The 26,626-nt window shown below is 35.6% G+C and overlaps 2 protein-coding genes across 2 annotated transcripts in view; both read right to left on the bottom strand.

The window, feature by feature from the left end:
• Window positions 1–26,626, bottom strand: part of LOC123532221 (uncharacterized) — a 139,759-nt gene that overhangs the window by 23,561 nt on the left and 89,572 nt on the right. The window lies entirely within an intron of this gene.
• LOC123532217 (uncharacterized) overlaps window positions 13,467–26,626 on the bottom strand; it is a 138,586-nt gene continuing 125,426 nt past the window's right edge. The window contains exons 4-8 of the mRNA XM_053517158.1: window positions 20,724–20,862; window positions 19,886–19,974; window positions 16,139–16,289; window positions 15,398–15,474; window positions 13,467–13,543 (exon numbers count right to left, since the gene is read on the bottom strand). Coding sequence (XP_053373133.1) covers window positions 15,411–15,474; window positions 16,139–16,289; window positions 19,886–19,974; window positions 20,724–20,862 — 443 coding nt within the window. The 3' untranslated portion in view covers window positions 13,467–13,543; window positions 15,398–15,410. The remainder of the gene's footprint in view (window positions 13,544–15,397; window positions 15,475–16,138; window positions 16,290–19,885; window positions 19,975–20,723; window positions 20,863–26,626) is intronic.

The following is a 26,626-nucleotide window of genomic DNA, read 5'->3' as shown; positions in this document are numbered from 1 at the left end:
TCGGTCAGAGAAATACTTGACTCTCTAGACAAATGTTATGATTTTGCAGCTGGTCCAGATCAAATTTATTGTCCACTTTTAAAACACCTACCACAAGAATCAATAGACCTCCTCCTTGAAATTTACAAAATAACATAGAAAACTGGTACTTTTCCAGATTCCTGGAGAGAATCTACAGTTATTCCCAGAGAAGCTGTAGTTATTCCCATACCAAAACCCGGGAAGAAAACACGAACCCTAGTAATTATAGACTGATTGTCCTTACTAGCTTTTATGTAAAACTCTAAAACGTATGATTAATACTAGACTGGTTCGGTATATTAAATTTCAATGCCTGATTACGAATTTCCAAAGCGGTTTTCGCAAGCAGCGCAGCACAACTGATTATTTTGTCCGACTAGAAAATTTTATTTGTGATGCATTTGTTAAAAAGAGCATCTAGTGTCTGTCGTTTTCGACATAGAAGAAGCATATGACACGATATGGAAATATTGTATTATAAATGACCTTGACTTTGGTTTGAAAGGTCGTCTTCCAACATTTATATCACAATTTTTATCTGATAGCAATTTTAAAGTACGTGTTGGTTTCTGACTCCTTTGAGCAAGAACAGGGCTTTGGGCAAGGTTTTATTTTATCTGTTACACTTTTTAGCATCACAAATAATGATAATGTAAAATGTTTGTTACCAGATACTGATTGTTTACTATATGTCGATGATTTTTTTATGCTACCGTTCGAAAACTATGCGTACAGTTGAACACCAATTACAGCAGTGTTTGAATAAAGTTCATACTTGAGCCATGAAAAAATGGTTTTAAATTTTCCAAATCGAAAACTCACTGTGTCCTCTTTTGTCAATTACGGAAACAACACTGTGTCCTTGAACTTTTCATAAATGGTAAAACATTACCCGTTGTTAATGAAGCAAAATGTTTACATAAATGATTTTAGATATTCTTTATATAAATGATTTTAGGTATGATTTACAATTGGCGTTTTCAACATCACTTCTTCCCGGCGATATATGACCATTTTGTATAGAGTCGTCGTAAAACCCAACTCACTCACTCACTCTCCTTGGTGTTATATTTGATAAAAAGCTTCCCTTTATAGCTCATATAAAATACCTGAAAGCCAAATATTTGAAGTCATTGAATCTTTTAAAGGTTATTTCAAATACTGATTCGGGAGCCAATTGCAAGGTTCTGTTAAGACTTTAGAGCTTCATTACGGTTGGGTTGTTTATGGTTCAGCAAGAAAATCTTCTTTTTACAAATGTTAGATACCATCCATAATTAATGTCTTCGTATTTCTCTTGGTGCATTTAGAACAGCGCCTGTTGAAAGCTTGTATGTCGAATCAAACGAACCCCCTCTTTTCACACGCCGAGAAAAAGCTCTCATTGCAATATGCTTTGAGGGTGGCTTCAAACTGATCTAATTCTGCTCTTGAAATCATTTTTAACCCAAGAACTTCGATTCATATGAGGAAAAAGAAACAAATCAAACCGTTTGGATTTCGTATAAAATCTTCTATTACGGAAACTGACTTTGAATTCGATGATATTAAAGAAATTCAATTCTGGATACACAACCATGGACTCTTACTTAAAACAGAAACTGAATAATTTGATTAAACGCCATTTTTATTTTTATACAATGATATACTCAATGGTGTCGAACATAATAATAATAATAATAGTTATTATGACAATATTGATAATAACAATAATAATAACAGCCTTATTGTGACACACAGTCATGATCTCACCTCTCCCCTTGAGGTCATTTTACCCGGTAAATGGTGCCATCATATACTATTTAAGAAAGAAATACTACACACTACCTACCCATAGAGTCTTACCAACAAGTACGTTTATTAAACAAACCTTGAAAATATTAATGTTGAAATGTAAAACCTTTTACAACAATTTAAGAACTATCACCTGTTGTTTTCGCATGATAAACAGTTATCAAAAAAATTAAAACAAAGCCGCAAAATCTCTGAAATACAGTGTCTAAAGATTGTTTTGAATGTGTCAAGTGATTTACTTTTGCGTAGTTCTGAGGGTAGTTCATTCTAAAGTTTTGGACCAATAGTACAGAAACTTCTATCATTGAATGTTTGGCACTTGTTGTATGGAACAACATAACGACATTCAGAATATTCAGACGATCTCAAACCTTGTTTACTAGGAATATACTCTGTAAGCAATTCTGCTAAATACAGAGTTGCTTTGCCAGTGTGACAGCTCTACATGATAGAACGTATCTTGAACTCAATTCTTGCTTTTAAGGTTAACCAATGTAAGTGATACAATGCTTGTTTAGAACTTTCAAATTTCCTCATGTTAAGGACAAGTTTTGTGCACATGTTTTGAATACGTTGCATCTTACGCACCTCACAGTTAGCTGTGTATATTATGTATGATTATCAACTATGCCCAAAGTTGCTGTGTATATTATGTATGATTATCAACTATACCCAAAGTTGCTGTGTATATTATGTATGATTATCAACTATGTCCAAAGTTTCAGAACATATACACATACAGTATGACATTGCAATTACCCAGATGTGAAATAACTAGAGACAAATTAAAATTTCAGTGGCTGCTTTTATTAGGTATTTTCAAATGTTCTTAATTCGTAGGTAGTTCAACATGACTGTACGACATTGGCGATTTACATGAAATTTAAAACACAATGTTTCGTCAAGAAATGCACCGAGATATCTAATTGTGCTTTCCCGTTTTATTTCATCTACAGTTCTTTTCTATATGAAAACTGCCTTTAGAAAGTCTGAAACAAACCCTAAAATAATCAAGAAAATATAATGAAATCATGTCAACGTATAAGGATTATATATAGACGGTTCGAAAGATTATTTGACTGTGCTGATGACAGCCACCTTCATCAATCAAAATTACGTTTGCCAAATAACGCAACAATATTTTCTGCCGATGCAAAAGCTATTGATTTAGCACTAAATGTTATACCAAAATATAGTGAAGTAAAGTTTATTATCTTTCCTGACTCGCTTTCTGTTTTACAATCAATTCATAATCGAAATATGGAAAATTCTCTCATTTAAATATTCTTCTCAGGGTTCATGCACTATCTTTCAAAAAGTCTATCATATTTTGTTGGATTCCTAGTCATGTTGGTATTCATGGAAACGAGGATGCTGATACTGCAACAAAGAAGTCTCTTTCATTACTACAATCTAATTTGAAATTACCATATACTTATTTTAGGCCAAATATAAAATAAATACTTCTTATCTAAATGACAATCGTCATGGAACAATGCTTCGTTCAATAAACTTCCTGATATTAAAGCTGCTTTAGGTGGATGGCGCCAAAGGTACAGAGTTGATCGTAGGGATAATGTTGTTGCATCTCGAGTCAAATAGGTCTTACCCGTTTGACTCATTCTTATCTTCTGAATAAAGAATATCAAACTGAATGTGTACCACGTCAAACACCGTTTACTATTAAACATATTTAGTCGACTGTATGGACTTCACAGCGTAGTACATACTATGTCGTTCAATCTTTTAAGGACTTTTTTGAAAAAGTTTCAGCCAATTTTATCCTTTTAAAATCAGATAGGCATTTATTACAAAATCGGTACATTATATTTTTTATTCACAACTTTTGCAATAGTGTTATGTTTACAACTGATGTTGTTAACACTATATACGTTTATTCATTTTTACATAAATGACGTTAGGTATGCTTTACTATTATCGTTTTTTGTAACTTCTTCTCGGCGATATATGAAATTTTTGTGTCGATTCGCCGTAAAACCCAACTCACTCACTCAGGCCCAATATTTGACATCATCATTGAACATTTCTATGAACAAAAAAAAAATTACGAAGTTGATGATAGTCAAACGATGTTGCAATGGAAGACAAGACCTTGAAATTTATGGTGTTGAATGAATCTGAAAGTAGCTTATATCTCAAGAAATGGTGATCGGCCTTGTAACTGGCAACTACCGTCCAGATTCACTCCTCGTACAATAGGTAAGGTACTTGTAAGATTGGTTTTTAAACACACATTTCATTACCTCAGAAGAAATGATATTTTAACTTCTCCTCAGTCTGTCTGATTCAACAGTTAATTACCTCATTCACTTTTTCAAATTTTACATACAGGAAATAATTGACTCAGGCAAAGAAGCACGCGCTATATTCTGCGATATGAACCAAAGCGTTTGAACGCGCGTGTCTAAAAATTGAAATGTATTGGCAGAAGTAATACCATTTTGCGTTGGCTGTACATCGTATCTCATTCATAAGAAACAAAAGGTAATTATCACGGGCGTAAAATCCAACTAGAATTACTTTCGAGCCTGTGTGCCACATGACTTGATCCTTGGTCGTCTCCACTTACTATGATTCATAAATTAAATTTTTATTAAGATAACCGCCAACGTTCGCCTTTTTGCTATTGACGATTCAGCGTCAGCTACAGAAATTATAAACTCTGGTCTCATTAAATATAACCCGGTTATAATACTAGAGATAGATAATGTCAGAACTTAACCTAATTCCGACATAAAGTTTTATCCATGATTTATAATATTTAGTTACTTATACAATACAGATAAAAGTCCTCAAAATAAATCCAAACAAAACTCTGAAAAGTAGGCGATAATTCATTGCAGCTTCCTTTGGATTTCATTAAACAAAATTTATCTAAATTAAAATCAATTAAACGAAATATGAGCCGTGCCATGAGAAAGTAATATAGTGGCTTTGCGACCAGCATGGATCCAGACCACCCTGCGCATCCGCGCAGTCTGGTCAGGATACATTCTGTTCGCTAACGGTTTCTCTAATTGCAATAGGCTTTGAAACAGCATGAATCCTTACCAGACTGCGCGGATGCGCCGGCTGGTATGAATCAACGGACTATGTTGGTTTTCTCATGACGCGGGTCAATTTAGTATCATTTCATCTTTCACATGCATACATTACAAGAAGCATTTTATAAATAATGTTGCAACTGTTTAAATATTGATGTTATTAAGTGCCCTTCTCATCTGCAGTGGCATAGTGAATACAATTTTGTTTTACGAATCCCCTATAATGTTTTTCTTGTTTCGAACTTTTAGATACATATGTTTAGTGTTCAGCTCATTTTAACTTTAATGCTGACGAGTTTGGTTTTGAAATATGTATGTATAAATCAGGTTAGAAATTCTATATTCTGAATTTTGACACCTATGTTCTGAGTTTTGACACCCCGACGCTTTTTGACAAAAATGGCAAAATACTAAACGTAGCCAATCAGTACTTGCTAAAAATCATGTACACGTAACGCCCATAATACATATCAGAAATTACTTCAGAATTCCAGATGCAATATCTAAAATATGACATGATATTTATGAGGACGTTTTCCCTGAGTTCCATTTCCTTACATACTACTCATTTCACACGAAAAAGTTTGAGTTGGAATTAGTTCAACCCCAAAAGTTGAAATTACCAGCCTTTAACAACTTACCCTTAAGTTCATGTGAGCCTTTTCTGTGATTATTACGACATGTACGAGCAAATTATTACATGTGAGAGTGATAGAACTTGAAAACGTTATTTCCACAATAAAAGCTGAAATTGTCATGGCGCCGACATTTTTTTTTCAAATCAGATATAAATATTTGAAAAGACAGTTTCCTCATCTGCTCGACTGTTTACAAGCTTAATGTTCTTAATTTTGTTGTTATGGTAACCAGTGTCTCCAGCTTGACTAATGTTTGCATTAAACATAATTTAGAATACTTTTACAGTACCCAGTTTTTTATTGCATTTAGGGGCCTCACTGGCCGAGTGGTTAAGGTCGCTCGCTTCCATTCTCTTGTCTTTCACCGTTGCGGGTTCGAAACTTCACCTGGGGTGTTGAATTATTTCATGTGAGGAACCAATCCATCTGGCTTACGGGAGGTCGATGGTTCTGCTCAGGTACCGCCCTCGCCTGAAAAAAATGTCTGAATGCACACATGTTTTGTTATGCAAATAAATGTGACTCCTCATTTTTATACATTCGGTATACAATGAAAACATTAGCTTTACGTGGCATCCTGTCTCAACATGCATGTGTAGTGAAGTGTTGACAGAACACAATTCTGCCTGGTTTCTTCAGTCCCTTTCGCTCTTTTAAAATGCAAACATTATCGCGTAATAGAAATCGATACCCATATTCTTCATATCCTTAAAATGAAATCTTTGGGCCTATTTATTTTGTAACTCAAAGTAGAAAATTTTGCTCCGAGTCCTGCCCCATCGGATCAAAGTTTGACAAACACAAAAATTTGAATTTTTCTGACATCGATATAATAAACTCATACCCTTTCGGCTTCGGCATGTTTATGCTTTATATTGCACATCATCAGTAGGCTGCATAAATATGTAAAGTAACCGAAACTTTTATAAACGTTTTAGTGTGAGATATAAAGTAAGCATATCACCTTTCTCGATTCTAATTAATTTGTAAAAAAATGAAATTTTATTTTCTAAATGGTTTTGTCTATCGTTTTCAGGGATTGAATCGTGATTTTGAGTCAAGGACAAGTAATAATACAATTATATGGAACGTCAATGCAGTCGCGTATCAAGAGAGGAAGCACTTATTGCAAGCTGAAGTAATGTAAGGTTGAAATGCGATATTTAATGAATAGGCAGATGAAAATTCTCTGACATTTCGCATTCGACTAAAACTGATTTGGTGTCCATTTTTTGTCTACGTTGGACCAAAAATAGCATGTCAAAAACGAAACGTTCACTAACAGTGCGTGTTCACAAGAATCTCCTTGTTTGTACACGTTTTCCTAGTTTGTGCAATGATCTACAAGAAATTGGGGAAAAATATTTTCATGCAAGAATTCCTTTTATGACTCTTTTTTAAAATGCACACAAGTAACGTATACACTTTTCAACGTTTCTGAAAGACATTAATTTTTATCCTACTCTCATACAAGATATGGCACAAAATCAGCCTGCCTAATAAACTTTGCTTTATCTAGTCAGTGTCGAGATATCACTTTTACGGGAAATTTTGAAATCACATATTTTATCAAATTTTGCATTGAAACTGTCACCATTGTATTGGGAATGCTTGAACTTATAAAATGAGTGGTAAAAACATAGGTTTTTATCCAGAAGCAGAAAAGTAACTGCTATTTTTCACTTTTGCAGCACTTCATCCGGAAATTTTGAACACACATTTTTCCGATTTTTCCGAATTTTTCAATGAAACCGTTATCAGTGTATTGTATAAGAAAATTAGTGGTAATATCAAAAGATTTTATCCAGAAACAAAACAGTTACATGTATTGCAATTTTTCAGTTTTATCCAAAAATTAAATTGCACTTGTAAACGTCATATATGACCACGGTGGGGAAACCACGTGACTAAATCGGATAACGTGCACGCAAAAGTGCTAAAAATAGGCCCGCTTCAGGTATGTTTTTTCACTATAACTTTTTTGATCCGCCATTGTTTTAAACGAGATAACGTGCATAAACCCCGCAATAAAAAGCTCTTTCATCGGATATATGTAACTTGATGAAACTCCCTCCCGTTTTTACGTAATCCTTGCCCAACCGATTCGAAAGATGCAAAATATTTTGGTAACGAACACGTCTGTTCACAAGTTACGCACCTAGCACAGATTCTGCAGAGAATTTTCGCTGGAATTTAGGTTTAAAATAAAGCTTGTCATTGTCCAAAGTCCTATACCAAATATTTAACATGACTATTCAGGAATATTAAAGATATCGTAAGACAAAGGGTGCGGTAACGTACACGTTGCGGTTTTCAGGAGGTGACGTACACGTCATTTTTCCCCAGAGGGTAACGTACACGTCAAAAACTATTTATCATGCATGTAGAACATCTTTGTCTTAAAAAGACTGAACTGTAAACATTTTGATATTGTTAAAAAAAAAAGATGCAGATGCTGGGAACAGGCTGTTTTTCTTTCGGTAGGTTAGTATATACAGAAATGCTACAGTGAAAATGAATAGCATTTGGAATTTTATGGTCTAATCGTGTATGTTATTTTGACAAGTAGACATTGTTGCAGTTGCCATTTTAAATGTCAACTTTTTTTTTTCTCCAACTATCAAAAGTTAATTAGTTTTCTGGGAATAAACCATGTCCGTCTGTCAGCAGGGTTTAATCAAATCCATATGTTCAAATCTTTTTGATGACCCGTTGAACTGTAAACATTTTTTATATTGTTAAAAAGATGCTGAAATTAGTATAAATTCTGGACGATAACTGGAACGATAGCATGCTTGATAACCATGCTTTTTCTTTATTAAAACGTTACAATACAGAAAATCTTTTTGTTTAATATGACAGCATGCACCTTATTTGAATCATTGACAAACTGTTTGAGTTCTATCATGCATTGGACCATAACAATCAGCCAATAATATAAACACGTTGTCGTTTAAATTATCGTGCGGGAGTAATGTTATTCTTTCTGTGGGTTAGTGACAGTTTGTTGGTCAGCTAGTTATTCATTTAGACCTCCTTACTGAAACAACATATCGGTATTGACCTAAATTTTGCATATCTAAGGACATAGTCATTCCATGGTTGATTAAATTATAAATGCTGACATATTCTGATAATATAGATCTATAAATGCGTCAGTTACATTCAAAGCTTTAAAGTAACAGCCTCGGTTATGTTTAGGCTGTTCATTTACAAAATCAAATACCTTATATAAGCATTAACGAGATTACAATTAACTATTTTACTAAACTAAGCTATATTGGATCGCAAAAAAAGTTAGAAAATGTCGCAAAAAAGTTGATTTTTTTTAACCAAGTACAGTTGACTTAGACAGATTTTGTGTCGCCTACTACAAAGTAGCTGCGACATATAGGGATCACTTTTCCGTCGTCCGTCTTTTTGTCCGTTGGCGACCGGCTGGCGTCCGTCACGCTTCTTATCCGGAGCATAACTCAAGAAATAATAAAGGTGCTAATTTGTTACTTCATACAATGATCGAACACAGTGAGAGGATGTGCAGTATCAAAGAACCATAACTCTAGGTGGTCCCATTTTTCAATTATCTCCCCTTATCCTTATAAAAAAGACTTGTCCAGAGCCCAAGTCAAAAACTATTTGAAGAATTTGATGATACTTTACACATTGACAGAGGAAGCGCAGTGTAATGGTCACATTTTTAAATTACCTCCCCTTATCGTTATATAGAAAGCTTGTCTGAAGCCCAAGTCGAAATTATATGAAGGATTGACTTGAAACTTTGCACATAAATAGAGGTCCAATGAAAGGAAGTACAGTGTCAAAGAACCATAACTCTAACTGATCTTATTTTTGAATAACCTCCCTTTATCTATGGAAAAAACTTGTCTGGGGCCAATGTCAAAACCATATAAAGGATTGTCTTGATACTTGATACATTGATAGAGGTCAGTGAAGCAAAGTGCAGTGTCAAAGAACCATTACTTTAGCTGACCCCATTTTTGAATCACCTCCCTTTATGCATGAAAAGGAAAAGCAAGAAGCTTGACTGAAGCCCAAGCCAAAAACTATGAAGGATTGATTTGATACTTTGTACATTAATACAGGTTAGTGAAAGAAAGTGCAGTGATAAGAAATCATAACTCTTACTGACTCCATTTTTAATTACCTCTCTGTATGTATAAGAAACGTGTATGGAATCCAAGTAAAATCAATGATATACAAAATATAAACATGTCAAAAAGAAAAGTAACAAGTTTTTTTTCTGTTGTTATTTTTAGAAAATGGGTCGTCCGAAAAAAGTTTTTCCCACAACAGTGGTAGGTTCACGCTCCACTATGTCTCTTCTCGTGCGCCTTTAAATTACTTTTTCTCCGAAAAGACATTTCGCACTCCTGGAAAAATATATTCATTCTCCGTGCTATAAATAGATAATAGTTTTACTGCTGTTACTCTCGGTGCAACAATTATACCTATATGCGTATTTAATACTTCTTTTTGTTTGTCTCTTTCAAAAGTCAGAATCATAATTATGGTGCGGACAACTAAACTAACTATCGTTACTGGAAAGAACAAGTACTAGGCTTCCATCACCCGTAAGCAACTGTCAACTTTTTCACTCAAAGATACATGGTCAGTTGCGCATATGATGGATTTAGAGCAAAATAATTTCAAAATTTTATCATCTTGCCTATTTATGTATAGATATACAAGAGCTGTAAACGTGTAATTATTTCCAAGCTAGGATGAGGACCGACGCTACACATTTTCACTGTAGCATTTCTGTATATATTAACATACCGAAAGAAAAACAGCCTGTTCCCAGCATTTGCATCTTTTTTAACAATGTCAAAATGTTAACAATTCAGTCATTTAAAGACAAAGATGGTCTACATGCATGATAAATAGTCTTTGACGTGTACGTTACCCTCTGGGGAAAAATGACGTGTACGTCACCTCCTGAAAAACCGCAACGTGTACGTTACCGCACCCTTTGTCTTACGATATCTTTAATATTCCTGAATAGTCATGTTAATTATTTGGTACAGGACTTTGGACAATGACAAGCTTTATTTTAAACTTAAATTCCAGCGGAAATTCTCTGCAGAATCTGTGCTAGGTGCGTAACTTGTGAACAGACGTGTTCGTTACCAAAATATTTTGCATCTTTCGAATCGGTTGGGCAAGGATTACGTAAAAACAGGAGAGAGTTTCATCAAGTTACATACATCCGATGAAAGAGCTTTTTATTGCGGGGTTTATGCACGTTATCTCGTTTAAAACAATTGCGGATCAAAAAAGTTATAGTGAAAAAACATACCTGAAGCGGGCCTATTTTTAGCACTTTTGCGTGCACGTTACCCAAGTTAGTCACGTGGTTTCCCCACCGTGTATGACGCCAAGTCTGTACGCTGTTGCCCTTCCAACGATTTATTTCAATTTTTGAACAGATAGGATGAATAGAATATTAGATTACTGTCTGAAATTTTTTAATTTATAAGGCGAGTGGAAGAAAATATATTAGGCTCAGCTCTTAGGCTCGTCTAAGAAAATATATAAGGCTCGGCAGAGCCTCGCCTAATATATGTTCTTCAACTCGTCTAATAAATTTAAATTTATCAGACAGTAGCCTAATATTCTTTAACGAGCTTGTCACTGCTTCCGATTGGAGTAATTCTCAGGCCTTCGAATGGACTGTTGACTGATTTATTACGGATCTGAGTTCAGAACTGTGATTAATTTGACCATACACCACGAGAAGGCCTTCTTTGTTTTCATTCTTACATGCCAATTGAAATATTTTGATTAAACCCATGCTGGACTTCATTTATGTAAGTAACCATGAATCGGACGTCATGCATCAATTTGACGTTATAATTGACGTCATAATGCTTAGCGGTCCGCGCATCAACATGTTTATCGCAAAATAAACAGAACTTGACTTTTTTCTTTATGTAATTGGCATGTAAGAATCTGTTTTAAACAGTGGTTGAGAGCATTATGACGTCAATTATAACGTCAATTGCCGCAAAACGTCCAGTTCATTACCGTTCGGATAAAGTCAAGCATTATTTTCATGAATTTGTTTTCAATGAGCATGTAAGAAAGGAAAACAACAAAGGTTTTCTTGTGATTTATCGTCTAATTTACCTTGGTTCTAAACTGGGATCCGTAATGAATTAGTCGATAATCAATTACAAGGCCTTGAATATTTGATAAACAAAAATATGACGGGAACAGCTTTAGGTTCTATATATCTTCCTTGGTTCTGTTACGGTAATAACGTTTTTAATTTATTTTGGAGGTAAGATTTAGATTTCGGTTGCACGTAGAAAGCATACTGTTGTTTTTAATGTCAAAATGTGACGCTGTCAAACACTTTTTGTGTGTAAAATTAACAAACAATAGAAGTTTTTTATGAATGTGTTTTTATATTCCTTGAATTTCAATATTTGAAAGTAAATTGATTTTATTTTATATGGGGATACCTTATGTATGTATGCATGTATAACACATATACAGCTATAGTGTTCTTTCTTGATATGTACGGACTCCTTCCATTTAGAAATACATTTCTTCAGAAGTTTAATACAGATCGACAGTTTTCCATAATTATCAGTGCCAGGACCATGGCTAGGTCAGTTCAATGTAGAAAACCTGCATTCCTTAATATTTAAATAATCGTATTTATCACGGGTGGAATACGTGCATTCCAATTCCCACCGGGAATACGCTTAAAATGGGCTGCGCAACGTCCGTTGCTGGTGTTGCGTACAATATATACGAAATCGAGGTAGATGGGTTTTTGTTTTTGTAAATAATGACACATTTACAAGTGTTTTCGAAAAAAAGCAAAAAGCTATTCGACACAAAAGTGAAAAAAAAAGATCATATGTGTGAAATACCAACTTTTTAATTTAAGAATCAGCCTGTTACCACGAAAACTCTGCGGGCTCGAACTGTCAAAAAAAATATGGAATCATGAATAATGCGAATTTTCTAACTCTTGTGCCTTCTTTCTGAAAATGTGAGGCTTCAAATGAGAAACTCCTTTCCCGGTGCGCAACCCCATTCCCTGTGATTTTTTTTTTTTTTTGTCAATTATGTCCCCGTAAGTAGGCTTTGAAGCAAATAATTTTGATATTCGTTACTTTATAACAGCTGTTGAGTTATCATAAAAAGCATCAGATGTCCTCAGATTAGGCATATGAGGTCAGAAACTGTCATTTTGTTGATTTCATACTTTTTGTGATAATAGAGTTGAATCATAAATTACAAACCAGATATTTTACATATATGATGTATTATCATATTTGTGTCGAATAGCATTTTGCTTTTTCGAGAAAAATTATTCTTGTCTCATACTAAGCAAAATCATAACTTCACATACCTCACTTTCGTCTTTTTACGCGCAACACCAGCACCGGACGTCGTGCGACCCATATTAAGAGTATTCCCAGTTGGAATTGGATTGCGCGTTTACCACCTGTGATGTATAAGGTATGAATGCATAATCGTTAAACTAATGACATGGATTAAAAGAAATTTCGAGCGTACATAAAGTAGTTTAATTTTATCGTGAATGTATTCTTTTGACCTTTTCCTTTATCATACCCTTTACCTTTACAGCAATCAAGGAAAACGAGCCACTACCCCCCCCCCCCCCCCCCCCCCCCCACCACCACCACCACCCTCCTCTAAAGTTTTAAAATTGGTCTTTCTGATTACTTTAATACTAATATCTCCTAGCATGTGCCAGATTCGGTAGAAGTTGATTTTACCTACATTTTCAAAGGCGTCTTGAACGCATCATTTTGAAACGCAATATTTGTACTTGTATGTGGTGGTGTTTTGGAACAGTTAACTCTTGATTTGTAGATTAATCCTTATGCTCGTAAAATTTTGAATGAGTAGTCTTCAAGAAACATATTTATAACAACAGAACACATAATATTATGCTAGATTTATTTCAAAATGTCCATATTTCAGAGTAAAAGGTCAAGGTGTCCACTGGTTTTCGTATTCAACCTGGAATATAAATATACATCTTGTGTCTATATACATAACATATCAATAAAATTTTAACTTGTATTTCCGCGGATATCATATACGAGAAGTCTTACTATTATGTATTGAATTATTTCCTTAATGTACTTTATCATCTCTACAATTTCTCTATGATCGGGTTCAAGTTTATTTTTATCTTATTCAATTCATATAATGGTCTGCAGGACCGCTAGACAATTACAGCTGGCATGACTCCTACATTATCCTTAATAAGGATCTGATACTTTTTGTGCCCGGAAGAAGGCGAATGGAAACTCTCCTGACATTAAAATAGCTTTGCCAAATTGACTTTTTGTTTCGAGATCCAGTTAACTTTCAAAGGGAAATTATACACCTTCTTTTGTCCGAATTATATTGCATAGATGTATTTGTTGTGGAATATGCACTTTCAGTCTGGTGTACTGACGTTGTGATTTGTTCGTATATATGTCAGATCATAAGTAAAATGTATTAAAATTGCATTAAAGTGACAGATAGGCCTGTGACATTTGATTTCGTGAAGACATAGCGTGACAGATTTCTGGCACAGTTTCTGAAACTGATTTTCAGCCAGGTGTTACCATGCATAAATTACATTAAAACACGTAGAGTGCACATATAAGTTGTGGTCATAAGTTACTTTATAATTAGATAATAAATACAGATAAATAAATTTAGATGTATTCTATAAAATGTATCTCCTGTTTTTAATATGTGTCTTTTGTAACCAGCCATTGCGAATTTAAATTAGAAGAAAATGGAGACGGAACACGAGGGTGAGTTTTATATATACTGTATACGGTTGATGTTAAGAGGTATTTCTCGAATAGAGCCCAGTGTCGTTCCCTTGTGGTTTTGTGTCCTTTCTACGTGTTTTACGTCGTCTGTGTATGTTTATATATACAACGTATGTACATCGTGGACGACATATCTATGCATACACGGCTGTTTGTTTTGTTTTGTTTTTTTTTTTTTTGTCGGAGCGGGACCTCCTTGGCCGAGTGGTTAAGGTGCTCTTTATCGATGTTGGTTCGGCCTTCACTTGAGGCACAGAATTTTTCTTGTCATGAGGCCATCCAACTGACTGACGGACGGTCGGTTGCTCTACCATGTTATTTTTGTTGGTTAGGTTTAACGTCGCATCGACACAATTATACTTTATATGGCGGTTTTTCAGCTTCGATGCTGGAGACAGACCTCGGGTGACCCTCTGTGCATTATGTCAACAGGAGCGGGCACCTGAGTTGAACCTCGGACCTTCCGTAAGCCGGCTCGATAACTTCCTCACATGTAGAATTCAAAGCCCCGAGTGAGGCTGTAACCAAAATCGGTGAGGGGCAAGTGATTTACAACTCGGACACTGTGGCCCGGTACCCATCTGTGATAAAATTCTGTTCGGAGGGGCACCTGGGACCTTCCTCAACTATGAAAATCTTGAAAGTCGCAATGTGACCTTCGACTGTTTTGGTGTGACGTTAGACCAAACAAAAAAAAGAAATGTTTGGAGAGGAAGCGTTCCATGAATGTTGCTATTCCAACGGGATCTTTACCCTTGTTTTAAAAGCTTATAATGTCTTTGTTAAAATGAACTTAAAAATATCAATTTCTTGTTTATTTCTACTTTCGATAATTGTTTTCTATATATTTGTAAAAGATTTAAATATCTAATAACCTAGAAGAAACATTTACTGAATCTATTGTTTTATTGATTACCTCTCCTTTTGGATTCATTTGCAGTATTGTAAGTGCTGCTTTTCCAACCATATAATTATGCATAACGTTTGTTTTGAATACGAAATTTAAAGCTTTATTGAACTTTTATATACAAGCACTTACTCAATCTCTTTGTTTAGGCAGACGAAGTAGTAGAGACTTGCGGTACAACTTGGAAATGATGAACAAGCTCCTGAAACCTAACAAATAAAAGCCTATGGTCAGCAAAATGTAAGAGGAATAAGAAAATCGTGAGGAATTTGAACTGGCTTAGGTCTTTGATCTTGTTTTTGATTCATTTCTTTAATAATGCAGGTGAATTTATAGCTTGCTACCAGTATAATACTTGTTAATCTGTCTACATAATAATCATTGTTTCGTAAATGGTATAACAGAAGTGATATGTTTCTTTTCAGCAAAAGGTTCCACTTTCGGGCCGTTTGACAATTTTTCCGCATTTACTGTTCATTACATAATATTTGAGTTATTTTATTTTCTGTTTTTTCGTGAAATTAAATCTGAAGTTCAGAATTAATATTGATCTGAAGCTAATCAGCACATTTCTGTCATGACGGCAAGTTGTAAAGCGCGGTAATAATTAACAAAGTCTTAAGATCATATAATAAATGTGACGTGTAAAACTACCAGTCTACAGTTAAATTGACATCATGTTCTTATCACTTGACAAATGCCTCAGGAATATATAAGAACCGACATTAAGAATGATCATCATGAGATGTTTTTAAATGTGCACATAGAACTTTAGGCTAAATTTCTGCATTGATTCATTTTTTTTTGCTGCACTGATTCGTCTTTTTTTGCTAAATGTGGAACCAAATAAATTCTTATGTAGTAGAAACTTACCCATGACATATAAGAGGTACAGAATGATCCAATAGGCCGGTCAGATATGTGTGTCCATATTGCTCACATGCTTTTTCGGTAGGATCGCTTCCTAGCGTATCAACCATTTTCTGGAGATCAGCTTTAAATGTGTCCGCATCAACTAAGCTCACTTAAATGAAAATATTATATATCTGCTTTACTATTCCAGTGAAATCATCACTGATATTTGTTAAGCAAAGTACATCACTGGCTTTTGCATCATCGGTGCTTCTGTGGAGGCGATTGTATAAGGAAGTTTGTTTTATATTATCGTGACATTATAAATGTACTTTATGCTGTAAAAAATGGAGTTAATCAATGCAACTGAAATCGTTTTACCTGCAGATAATCATTTTGATGTAAGACTTTTATCAAGAAGACACTGAAGTCTACATTTAAATATTTTACTCGCATGTTGTTGTTTTTGTTTTTTTTATTCTTTTTTCTTATTTTTTTTAAATTTCACCTAATTTTGGTTTAGTAAAGAGATTACCGTTAACACAATTTAAGGACACACTAAGTAGTGTTTTTAACCTGATTTTACTACTCTTGTCTGCATATCTAACACTTTTAACTTTTTTTCAGTCTCAGTTTATCACTTTGATACGAAAGACCCGTGGTGACATTTCAACTTCATTATTTCACGATTTCTGCTTCCTGATTTCACGATTTCCACTTCATGAATTCACGATTTCTGCTTCCTGATTTCACGATTTCCACTTCATAAATTCACGATTTCCACTTCATGAATTCACGATTTCACGAATTCACGATTTCACGAAAAAACTTCACTATTTCTTGATTTCCCGATTTCTTGATTTCACGATTTCCACTTCATGAATTCACGACTTCACGATTTCTACTTCCTGAATTCACGATTTCCACTTATTGATTTCACGATTTCACGATTTCCACTTCATGAATTCACGATTTCACGAATTCATGATTTCACGAAAAAAACTTCACGATTTCACGATTTCCACTTCATGAATTCACGATTTCACGATTTCTGCTTCCTGAATTCATGATTTCCACTTCACGAATTCACAATTTCACGATTTCCACTTCATGAATTCACGATTTCCACTTCACGATTTCACGATTTCCACTTCACGAATTCACGATTTCACGATTTCCACTTCATGAATTCACGATTTCACGATTTCCACTTCACGAATTCACGATTTCACAATTTCAACTTCATGAATTCACGATTTCACCATTGTGAAATCGTGAATTCGTGAAGTGGAAATCGTGAAATCGTGAATTCAAATGGTGAAATCGTGAATTCATGAAGTTGAAATTGTGAAATCGTGAATTCGTGAAGTAAAAATTGTGAAATCGAGAATTCGTGAAGTGGAAATAGAAATCGTGAAATCGTGAATTCATGAAGTGGAAATCGTGAAATCAGGAAGCAGAAATCGTGAAATAATGAAGTTGAAATGTCACCATGGGTCTTTCGTAATACTTTTGTATAAATATTTCTCTTGCACTGACTGCGCATCTGCTAATAATACTCGATAGGGGAGAGTTAAGCAGTATACGAAGATAGATATATAGATAGTAAGCTAGCCTGTTTTGGGCCATTTTTATTTTTGTTTACCTCCCTAAAAGCAAGTAAAACCTTTATTTTACGAATGTTTGTTAAACAGTAAACATTTGACATGTGTTTACAATAACACCTTTCCGATAAGAACAGCGAGGCTATTTTTCAAAATATCAGCAAAGCATTGAATTTCAAAAATGATAATGTAGTCATCTAAGGCTCTTGTGGGAGCATTAAAGGGAGTTTAACCTGAACTATATGAGTTATAACTACCGGGTAAACATAATGGGTACTGACTGGCTTTGTCAACAGACAGTATTTTTGTAAACAAATATGAATGAGTCGCGCCATGAAAAAACCAACATAGCGGGTTTACGACCAGCATGGATCCAGACCAGACTGCGCGGATGCAAGCCGTTCGCTAACAGTTTCTCTAACTTCTATCGGCTCTGAAAGCGAACATCATGGATCCTGACCAGTCTGCGCGGATACGCAGGCTGGTCTGGATCCATGCTGGTCGCAAAGCCACTACGTTGGTTTTCTCATGGCACGGCTGGAATAATGTTTGAACTGTAAACCAGCTAAAACTTGGGCTGTAGAATGAAGTAGTCAGGTTTGTTAGCATGAAAACATAAAGTATGGTCAGTCCTTGCCGGTGGATTGGTCTAATGATTTACTTGATAAAATACACTGTCTTCTGTTTTCTGAAAACAGAAAAGCAAAACTTGATGAAGCGTTGAAAGTGATTCAAATCCCTTTTTTGTGAAGGAAATTGTATAAAAGCAGCTTCTTTGAAGGGTGGTCTATAAAAGTGTCACAGTTTTGTAATAAATTAGCACATCCTTGAATTATATCGCGGAAACAGACACTCAGATTTTTGTCATAGAACGTGTAGAAATACTGACGGCTTAAATGTACGTAATAAATATATCAGAAATATCCTCCTTCAACAGCACTACAATTAAAACATGCAAAACATTTTACATAATTCTGATTTAGTTAGAAGTACTTATATTTACACAACCTTGTAACTTACAATGTGTGTAAAAAGTGATGTATAGTGCGCTTAATTAAGGATTTAAACTTCATTGTGCTATGTTAGCCTCTGACGGTTTCAAGACTGTATCACACTGTGTTCCTTACTTTTCGTTGTCTAATTGTTATACTTTCCATATGAAAGTTTGTGTAGAATCCACCACTATAAGCACTGCTATAGGCTTTCGATTTGGGAAGGCGGCGTTCATTGAAGGTGGCTAATCGTGTTTCTAATCAGTTTTCTTTATTGTTTATTAAATATACATGCAAACACACGGACATGTTGCAATTACATAGAAACATAAACATATGAGCCGTGCCATGAGAAAACCAACATAGTGGCTTTGCGACCAGCATGGATCCAGACCAGCCTGCGCATCCGCGCAGTCTGGTCAGGATCCATGCTGTTCGCTTTTAAAGCCTATTGGGATTGGAGAAACTGTTAGCGAACAGCATGGATCCTGACCAGACTGTGCGGATGCACAGGCTGGTCTGGATCCATGCTGGTCGCAAAGCCACTATGTTGGTTTTCTCATGGCACGGCTCATATACGCTTCTAAACATTAATAGATGCACAAAGACTTATCTGTATTATCATGGCATTTTATTGTTTTAGATTTTAACACACCAGACGTACCTTAATCCTGTGTTCGCATCAGACATTTCTAAGGTAAACGTAAATCGGAAACGGATTACTAAATCCGTAAATGTTATTTGCAAATAATGGTCTAAGGGAGGTTACTATTGCATTAATATTGGATGAAATTGTCTCCATTAGACCACAAATTAGCCTAAAATTTTACGGATTCAGTATTCCGTTTCGTTATTACGTTTACGTTAGAAAGGTCTAGTACACGCTAAAGAAGGCGGAAAATCTCTATCAGTGTTGCATGCTTTGTACAGATGTCATTTTATTCCAATTCTTCCGGACGTAAAGAATTCGCCACTAAGATATACAGTATTTTCTCCGTTATCGACAATTTATGATAAATAGAATCAGAGTCGACCAATAAATTCAAAATACAAAATGTATGACAATGTGTACGTTACTTGTGTTCCGTTCCGGTGATACTTGGTAAGATTACACATGTGTCATGACCATTTAAGTATTATTTAGACTAATTTATAAAAAGGTATGTACGTACATATGGTATCTAAAACAAATCGCTTAACTGGGGCTGCTGTAGTAGTTGGGTCTGGAACGATGTGGAAGCGCTTAACAAGGGCCTGGAACCTAGATAAAAATATAAAAGTAAGGTCATCAGTAAAATGTCAAAAAAAGTAACTTTAACCCATACCCTGCTAAATTTCTATAATGAACTTGTCCATCTTTCAATTTGGACAGTGCCATTACCTGTTAAAAGGGGTTTTTACCAAAAAAGATACTGACTGTATAGCGAACAGTGCAGACCATGATCAGACTGCACGGATTTTAGACAAAATGTTGACTTGGTTTTGTCTTGTTTGTCATAAATATGTGACACTAGACCTGACTCTAATAGTAAACTATGAATTGTTTTCCATAGTGTGATGGCTGTAGTATCAGTGTTAAAATTATTCTCCATAGATCGGGTGACTTTTTTTACATGTTCATTTCCGCCAATTTGGGCAGACAATATATATATGACACTGAAAACTGTTAACTTGAATAGAAAAAAAATGTCAGTTATTTCTAAATAATAACGGCAAAGGATGATTTTCTCCGTTATTTCAAAAGCGTCGGAATAGTTTACTCCCTGCTACACAAAGCTTTTGGCTATATCTTAGATAATCAAGGAAAATGCAAAAAATATCGTATGTTAATAAATCTGTACGACTTGTCATTTTTACAGTACCCATATATTATGTATTTTGCTATAAAAAAAAAAAATCTTATAAAATGTCGCATAATTAATCACCCCATTAAGGCTTCTGCATAAACACGGGTACTGAAGCTTCAAATGTTGTAACTACCTTCGAATTAAATACTTTTAAGATACTTACGAATGACATAACAACTGTGCACTATGAAACAACAGTCCAGTCGAGATCTTGTGAACAGCCGCTTCACACGCTTGTTCGGTTTCGTTGCTTCCTGCCATATCAACTATTAGCTGAAGGTCTTGTTTAATTTTTGTCTGATCTATTTAAAAAGAAAATAACAGTTGTATGTATATGTATTGGTTGGCTTGGCACATAAAACAAGTGCTCTTAACCACTGTATCCATGAGTCATGCAACATCAAGTTGTATTAATGAAATGAATGAACAGGCACGCAGAAAAGTGCCATTCAAATATTCCAAATTAAATGCAAACACAATCTGCCGTGTCCAGCTGTTTAAAAGGAGTTTGGTTAATTTTTGATTAATCAAAAGTAAAATTATAATCACTTCCAAGCATCATGTATCAACACAACCCGACATGTATAACAGTAGCCCGTCGTTGTGACTCATGGATACAGTGGTTAAGAGCACTTGTTGTATGTGCCAAGCCAACCAATACATATACATACAGAAAATAACATCTGAAACTCAATATCTCGAACTCACTTATCTCAAAATTCCAGCTATTTCGAAGACAGTTTCAAGTCGCTTCCCAAAAACGCATGCACAAAATACCATTTTAAGTCGAATTTTGGTTATATCGCTATAAGACGCTCAGTCTCTTGGAATTCGAGATATTGACATATTAAGTGTGATAGCATTTTAGATGTATTTTGGATGCTTAAGTAGCAGTTAATATTTTTTACAAATCTTTTATTGGCATGCGAAATGCCGCGAGTTCTATTAGTTGTCCCGCTTGTGCCTAATATATTATAACCCGCACATCGAAAACCACCATAAATGTTCCAATGCTGATATGTTGTTAGAATGTTCTATGTTATCCGCACTTTTTTTCATTAAAATGTGAATAACTAATAATAGTTTTATAGGATTTACAGTCTTTCGCTTTCTTACTAGATGTCTTTGTTTTAATGCTATTTCAGAATTGATTTTTTTTAAAGAAAACAAAATAGGACTGACTATTATGTAATAAAACCCGGGCTAAAAAGCGCTGTTAGAGCGTAGTTAGATATCTTGCAAAGCTACTCTCACTCACATGTAAGCAGTTCAGAAGCAAGATTGATCACTACTTAAAACCATTCAGAGAGTTTCCTCTTCAAATTCATAATTTTTTATATCGAGTAAAATTTATATGGCATTAAAGTGGCCCTTAATTGGTGAATAAAAGGCAAAACTTTCATTTGTGGATTACTCTGGGCAACAGAAACTCATTCGACAAAAAACTGTTATATCACACTATGACATGAATAGTACCAATGTGACTAAATACCAAACAAAATACTACCAAACTACCCATCTATGCATTTCGAATATGCATAATGGTCGAAATCTAAGAATCAACAAATTCCATGAGCGGCCAAACAAAAGTTAAGAAGTAATATATTATAAGATTCTTTCACTGGTTATAGGTGCAGATGGGAATTTCCGGCCTCGAGGGTAACTGTTTCGGCGGTAACGAGGTTCCTACCGAGTTACCGCCTAAACAGTTACCCGAGAGCCGGATATTCCCATCTGCACTTATAACCAGTGACAGAATCTTTTTCTTGCATACCGATATCAAGATATAATAATAAAAATAAAATCAGCCGAACGGCTTTCTTTTTAAAACTATTTCTTATAGCAGCGTATTTAATCAAAGCGCGGGAAATCAACGTCCGTAAACAGGAAAGACGTCATGACGTTTCAAAGACAAATAACAATGTTTAGTTCCGGTTTGGTTTTATCAGTTCCAGCGTAACGTTGTGAATTTTTGATAAAATTACGTGTTTTGATTCGAGAAATATACTATCAGGAACAAAGAGGAACTGTCAAGGTACTGGATTTTTATTCCGTTTTTCGAAATGAAATATAAATAACTACATAAATCTTTTACATATATGTAGTTCGTAATACGTCATTTAAAGCACGAGAGTCAGCTTACAAGATGGATTTTTCCAGCACCGGTAAAAATAACGGAAATCCCAGTCTGGTATGCAAGAAACATTCGCCCTATTCTTTCAATTGAAAATTATGAGGTTAATTTTGTATGCGCCAGGTTACGATAACGCTTCATAGCGATAACGGGCCGCTGTTTCGATGACGTCCACATGAAGTCAGAGAGGACGTTGCAGTTGTTCCGTGAACATAATGGCCGGGAGGCAACAAAACGTGTGCAATTTATAATATATGGAAAGGAAATATAGTGTAAATATAAGAAATGAATTAATTTTCTTCGAAGTTCATGCGACATATCTGACTTATTTAGTAAATAGTAAGTACGTCACACTCTTGCAAACGTGTATGCCTATGCGTACTTCGACCATAGCAGTTTATTAGCATATTTCTCGAAGCAACTCTAAAAATATATATATTACATACGCATCTGCACTTAACATTATTATATACTACTAAATGACACAATTTATTTAGTAAACTTGAGTGAAATTGAAAATACTGCATTATATAGCTTTATTAAACGCGACGACATATATGAATTTGACATCACAAATGACATCACACACCCGATATGAAATATGAACGTCAATATGGAAAAATATTGACGTTTCTTATTCCACTGAAGCTTAACGGAGTTATTTAATGAGTATGTAATGATAACCTGTAGTTAAAACCTACACTGAAACATAGTTTCTAGTTGTAAGTAGCAATCTCCAATTGTTTTTATCTTTTCTACTAATTAGTTGCATATTATAGTGTTAAAACACATGCGTTATATATCAGGATTTACATACTTAAGTGGAAACCACCCTTAAAATTTTTCTAACTGACTATGTAGCTCAGTGACCCGCCCGCTTAGCTCAGTAGGTAGAGCGTTGGTCTACGGATCGCGGGGTAGCGAGTTCGATCCCCGGGCGGGGCATATGTTCTCCGTGACCTATGATACTTCATGTGGGGTAGTTCGCAGTCACTTTGTACTGGTACAGAATCCAGGAACACTGGTTAGGTTACCTGCCTGCCGTTACATGACTGAAATATTGTTGAAAAACGGCGTTAAACCCAAACCAAACAAACGAACGTAGCTCAATGACTAGTCTGTGTTCAGATCCTGTGTTTTGTTCTATAATCAGAACAAAGAAAGATCGGTCAAATATAGAAGAGATATGATAAAAAATAAAAAGATTATCTACTTGGTAGCCAGACTACTCAGTGACTAAAACTCCGATTTTTCATTTTTCAGGTCTGAGCTCAAACTCCGTCAGGATCACTTATTTGTTTACTTTTTCTCACCACACTATTTTGCTGTTTGTTGCACACATCAAAAAACTTTATTTAAAGGACATTAATAAGGATATTGATCATATGATAAGAGCCAAGGAAGAAAACGCTGATAATGGTCAATTTGAAATATATACGTCAACGTCATTTACGTGACAGATTTGTGACGGCGCAATCTACGTCACGTATAGTTGTAGGTAACCGTGGACGTCCAATTAGTCGACATACAGTGAGAAATTGACTCAGAGAACGCGGAATTACCTGTCGTAGGCCCTACCGCGGTCTAATTCTAACGTTACGCCACCGTCACCAACGTCTTATTTGGGCCCGCAACCATCGCGGCCAGCGTTGGCAGAACGTAGTGTTCAGTGACGAGTCGCGTTTCAACTTGTGGAACGCCGACGGACGTATCCGTGTCTATAGACGACGCCATGAACGCTACGCAAACAATTGCGTTTTGGAGCACAATCGTTACGGTGGAGGTGGAGTAATGGTGTGGGGAGCAATCAACCATAGGTTTAAGTCCCAACTCGTCGTTTGCCAAGGTAATCTCACAGCCAGGCGTTACATCGACCAGATATTACGTCATGTAGTTGTCCCTTTATTCCGTCAACGTCAAGGATTAGTCTATCAGCACGTCAACGCGCGACCTCACGTTGCACGCGTCACCAGGTACTTTCCACAGGCTAGAAACATTAATGCTTTACCTTGGCCGGCGTGTTCACCGGACTGCAATCCGATTGAACACGCGTGGGATTATCTCGGACGGCGGTTACGCCAACGTCAACCCCAGCCAGCAAACGTCCGGGAACTGGTAGCAGCGCTGCACCAGGAGTGGGCCAGAATCCCACGGTATCTGTTACGCAACTGGTGCGGCTCTATGAGGCGTCGCCTTGCTGCTGTGGTTGCTAGCAGAGGTGGCCACACGCGCTACTGATTTTTCTAATGCAATTTCTCCGACCGGGCTATTAAAATTCAAGATTTAAGCTTAATGCGACAATGAAATGATTTCTTATTGACCATAAATTCTTGTAAAGCATCTAATTTGCGAATGGAATTGTTCTTTTCTAATTTTGAATCACGGTTAACGAAAAATTGTATACCGAGTTTGAATGAGGCGTTTCTTTATCTCGTCAGTGTATATTTATGTGAAATCCTTTTGATCTATATTTATGACCAAAATGGGATTTGAAAAAAAGTCGAATTTAAATGGATCTTCGTGTGGGCAGGTAGGGTGTTTTTGAGTGATTTTTGTGCGGGAAAAAGGGAAAAAATGACTGGGAAAAAGACCCCCCCCCCTATAAAATGGGGGGTATTTTTATGGGTGTACGTTCATTTTAGTGAACGCTTTTTGCTTCAAATAAACCTTTAACAGCGGTAATATACATCGGATGTCCAGGGATGAATGGTATGACTGAAAGTTTCAACCAAACCTGGAAAATCTACTTAGATCACATCGAAACCTTTGCAAAAGATTACATAAAACTGTGCTCATAATAAGGTATGACAAGTGTGCATGAGACATAACACAGTGGGACACCGCTTTGGTCTACATGCACAATAGGAGAGACATAACTGTGCCCAGTAACTGGCTTTTCCAAGGCGGTGCTCACTGTGTGCATTTTTTTCAGGAGAAGTTTGGCATGCCACAGGGCGATATTTCGAGACCAGATTTATAACTTTTATGTATTGAAGAAATGCAGTATATAAGCGTCAGGAAGGAGTTCATCTTACATTCATTGATAAGTTCAAGATGGAAAATAACTCTGTAGTATTCGACACAATGGCGAATTCCTTTAATGCTGAGCTGAAGGAGGCAAGTCCGACACATCACAAAGTATCAATCAATGAAGTAAACATTAGTAGACTACATCTTGGAATTTCAGAAGAAACTTGGATGGAATTATTCACCCCCTACATCAAGAACGGGGACAAGTTTGCCCTTTTAGACTTCTAAAAACCTCCCCGACAGGGAATTTTTGATTTTTTGGGGGGTGTCCCTTTACGTGTTTTTTCTGACTGCAAAGAAGTGTTGTACGTGAAGTACGGGGACAAACCAAAAAAAAGGGGACAGACTTGGATAGGGAATTTTTCCCAACAGGGAAATTACATGCTTAGAAAATACATGGGGTACTTTTTTTTTGGGGGATAATAGAACCGGGGGTGGGGGTGGCACGTTTGGACCCCAAATCGGTTGTACTTGAAACAACGAGGGAACCCAAAAAGATGTTTTTTTGGGGGGGGGCAAAAAATAGGGCCCTAGGGTGAACTTTTTTAAACTTTTTATTAGACCACCACTTTAAAGGGAAATTGGAGATAGAAAAATATTTTTTGCTACATGAATTAGCTATGAAACTTTTAAACACAGTACAGAAAATAAAGTTTCATACTGTTCATTTAAAAATTTTTTTTGTTTTTTATTTAATAAAACAGTTAGACCCTGAACAAAAAACCGGGAATTTCGGGTTTAAAAATTTCTCTATAAAAGTCTGGGGAAACAATGTCCCTTCTTGATCAATTTACGGTACACATACAGCGTGCGGGGCCCAGCAAAATAAATTAAACCAAAAAAAGTAAAAATTCTTTTCTGATTTTTTGGAGTTTTATGGAAAAATTTTGGGGGAGGTTTTG

This window comes from Mercenaria mercenaria, chromosome 11 (genome assembly GCF_021730395.1).
Source record: "Mercenaria mercenaria strain notata chromosome 11, MADL_Memer_1, whole genome shotgun sequence".
NCBI classification, from domain to species: Eukaryota; Metazoa; Mollusca; class Bivalvia; order Venerida; family Veneridae; genus Mercenaria; species Mercenaria mercenaria.
The sequence above is the reverse complement of the archived record's forward strand: the minus strand, read 5'-3'. Positions and strand labels throughout refer to the sequence as shown.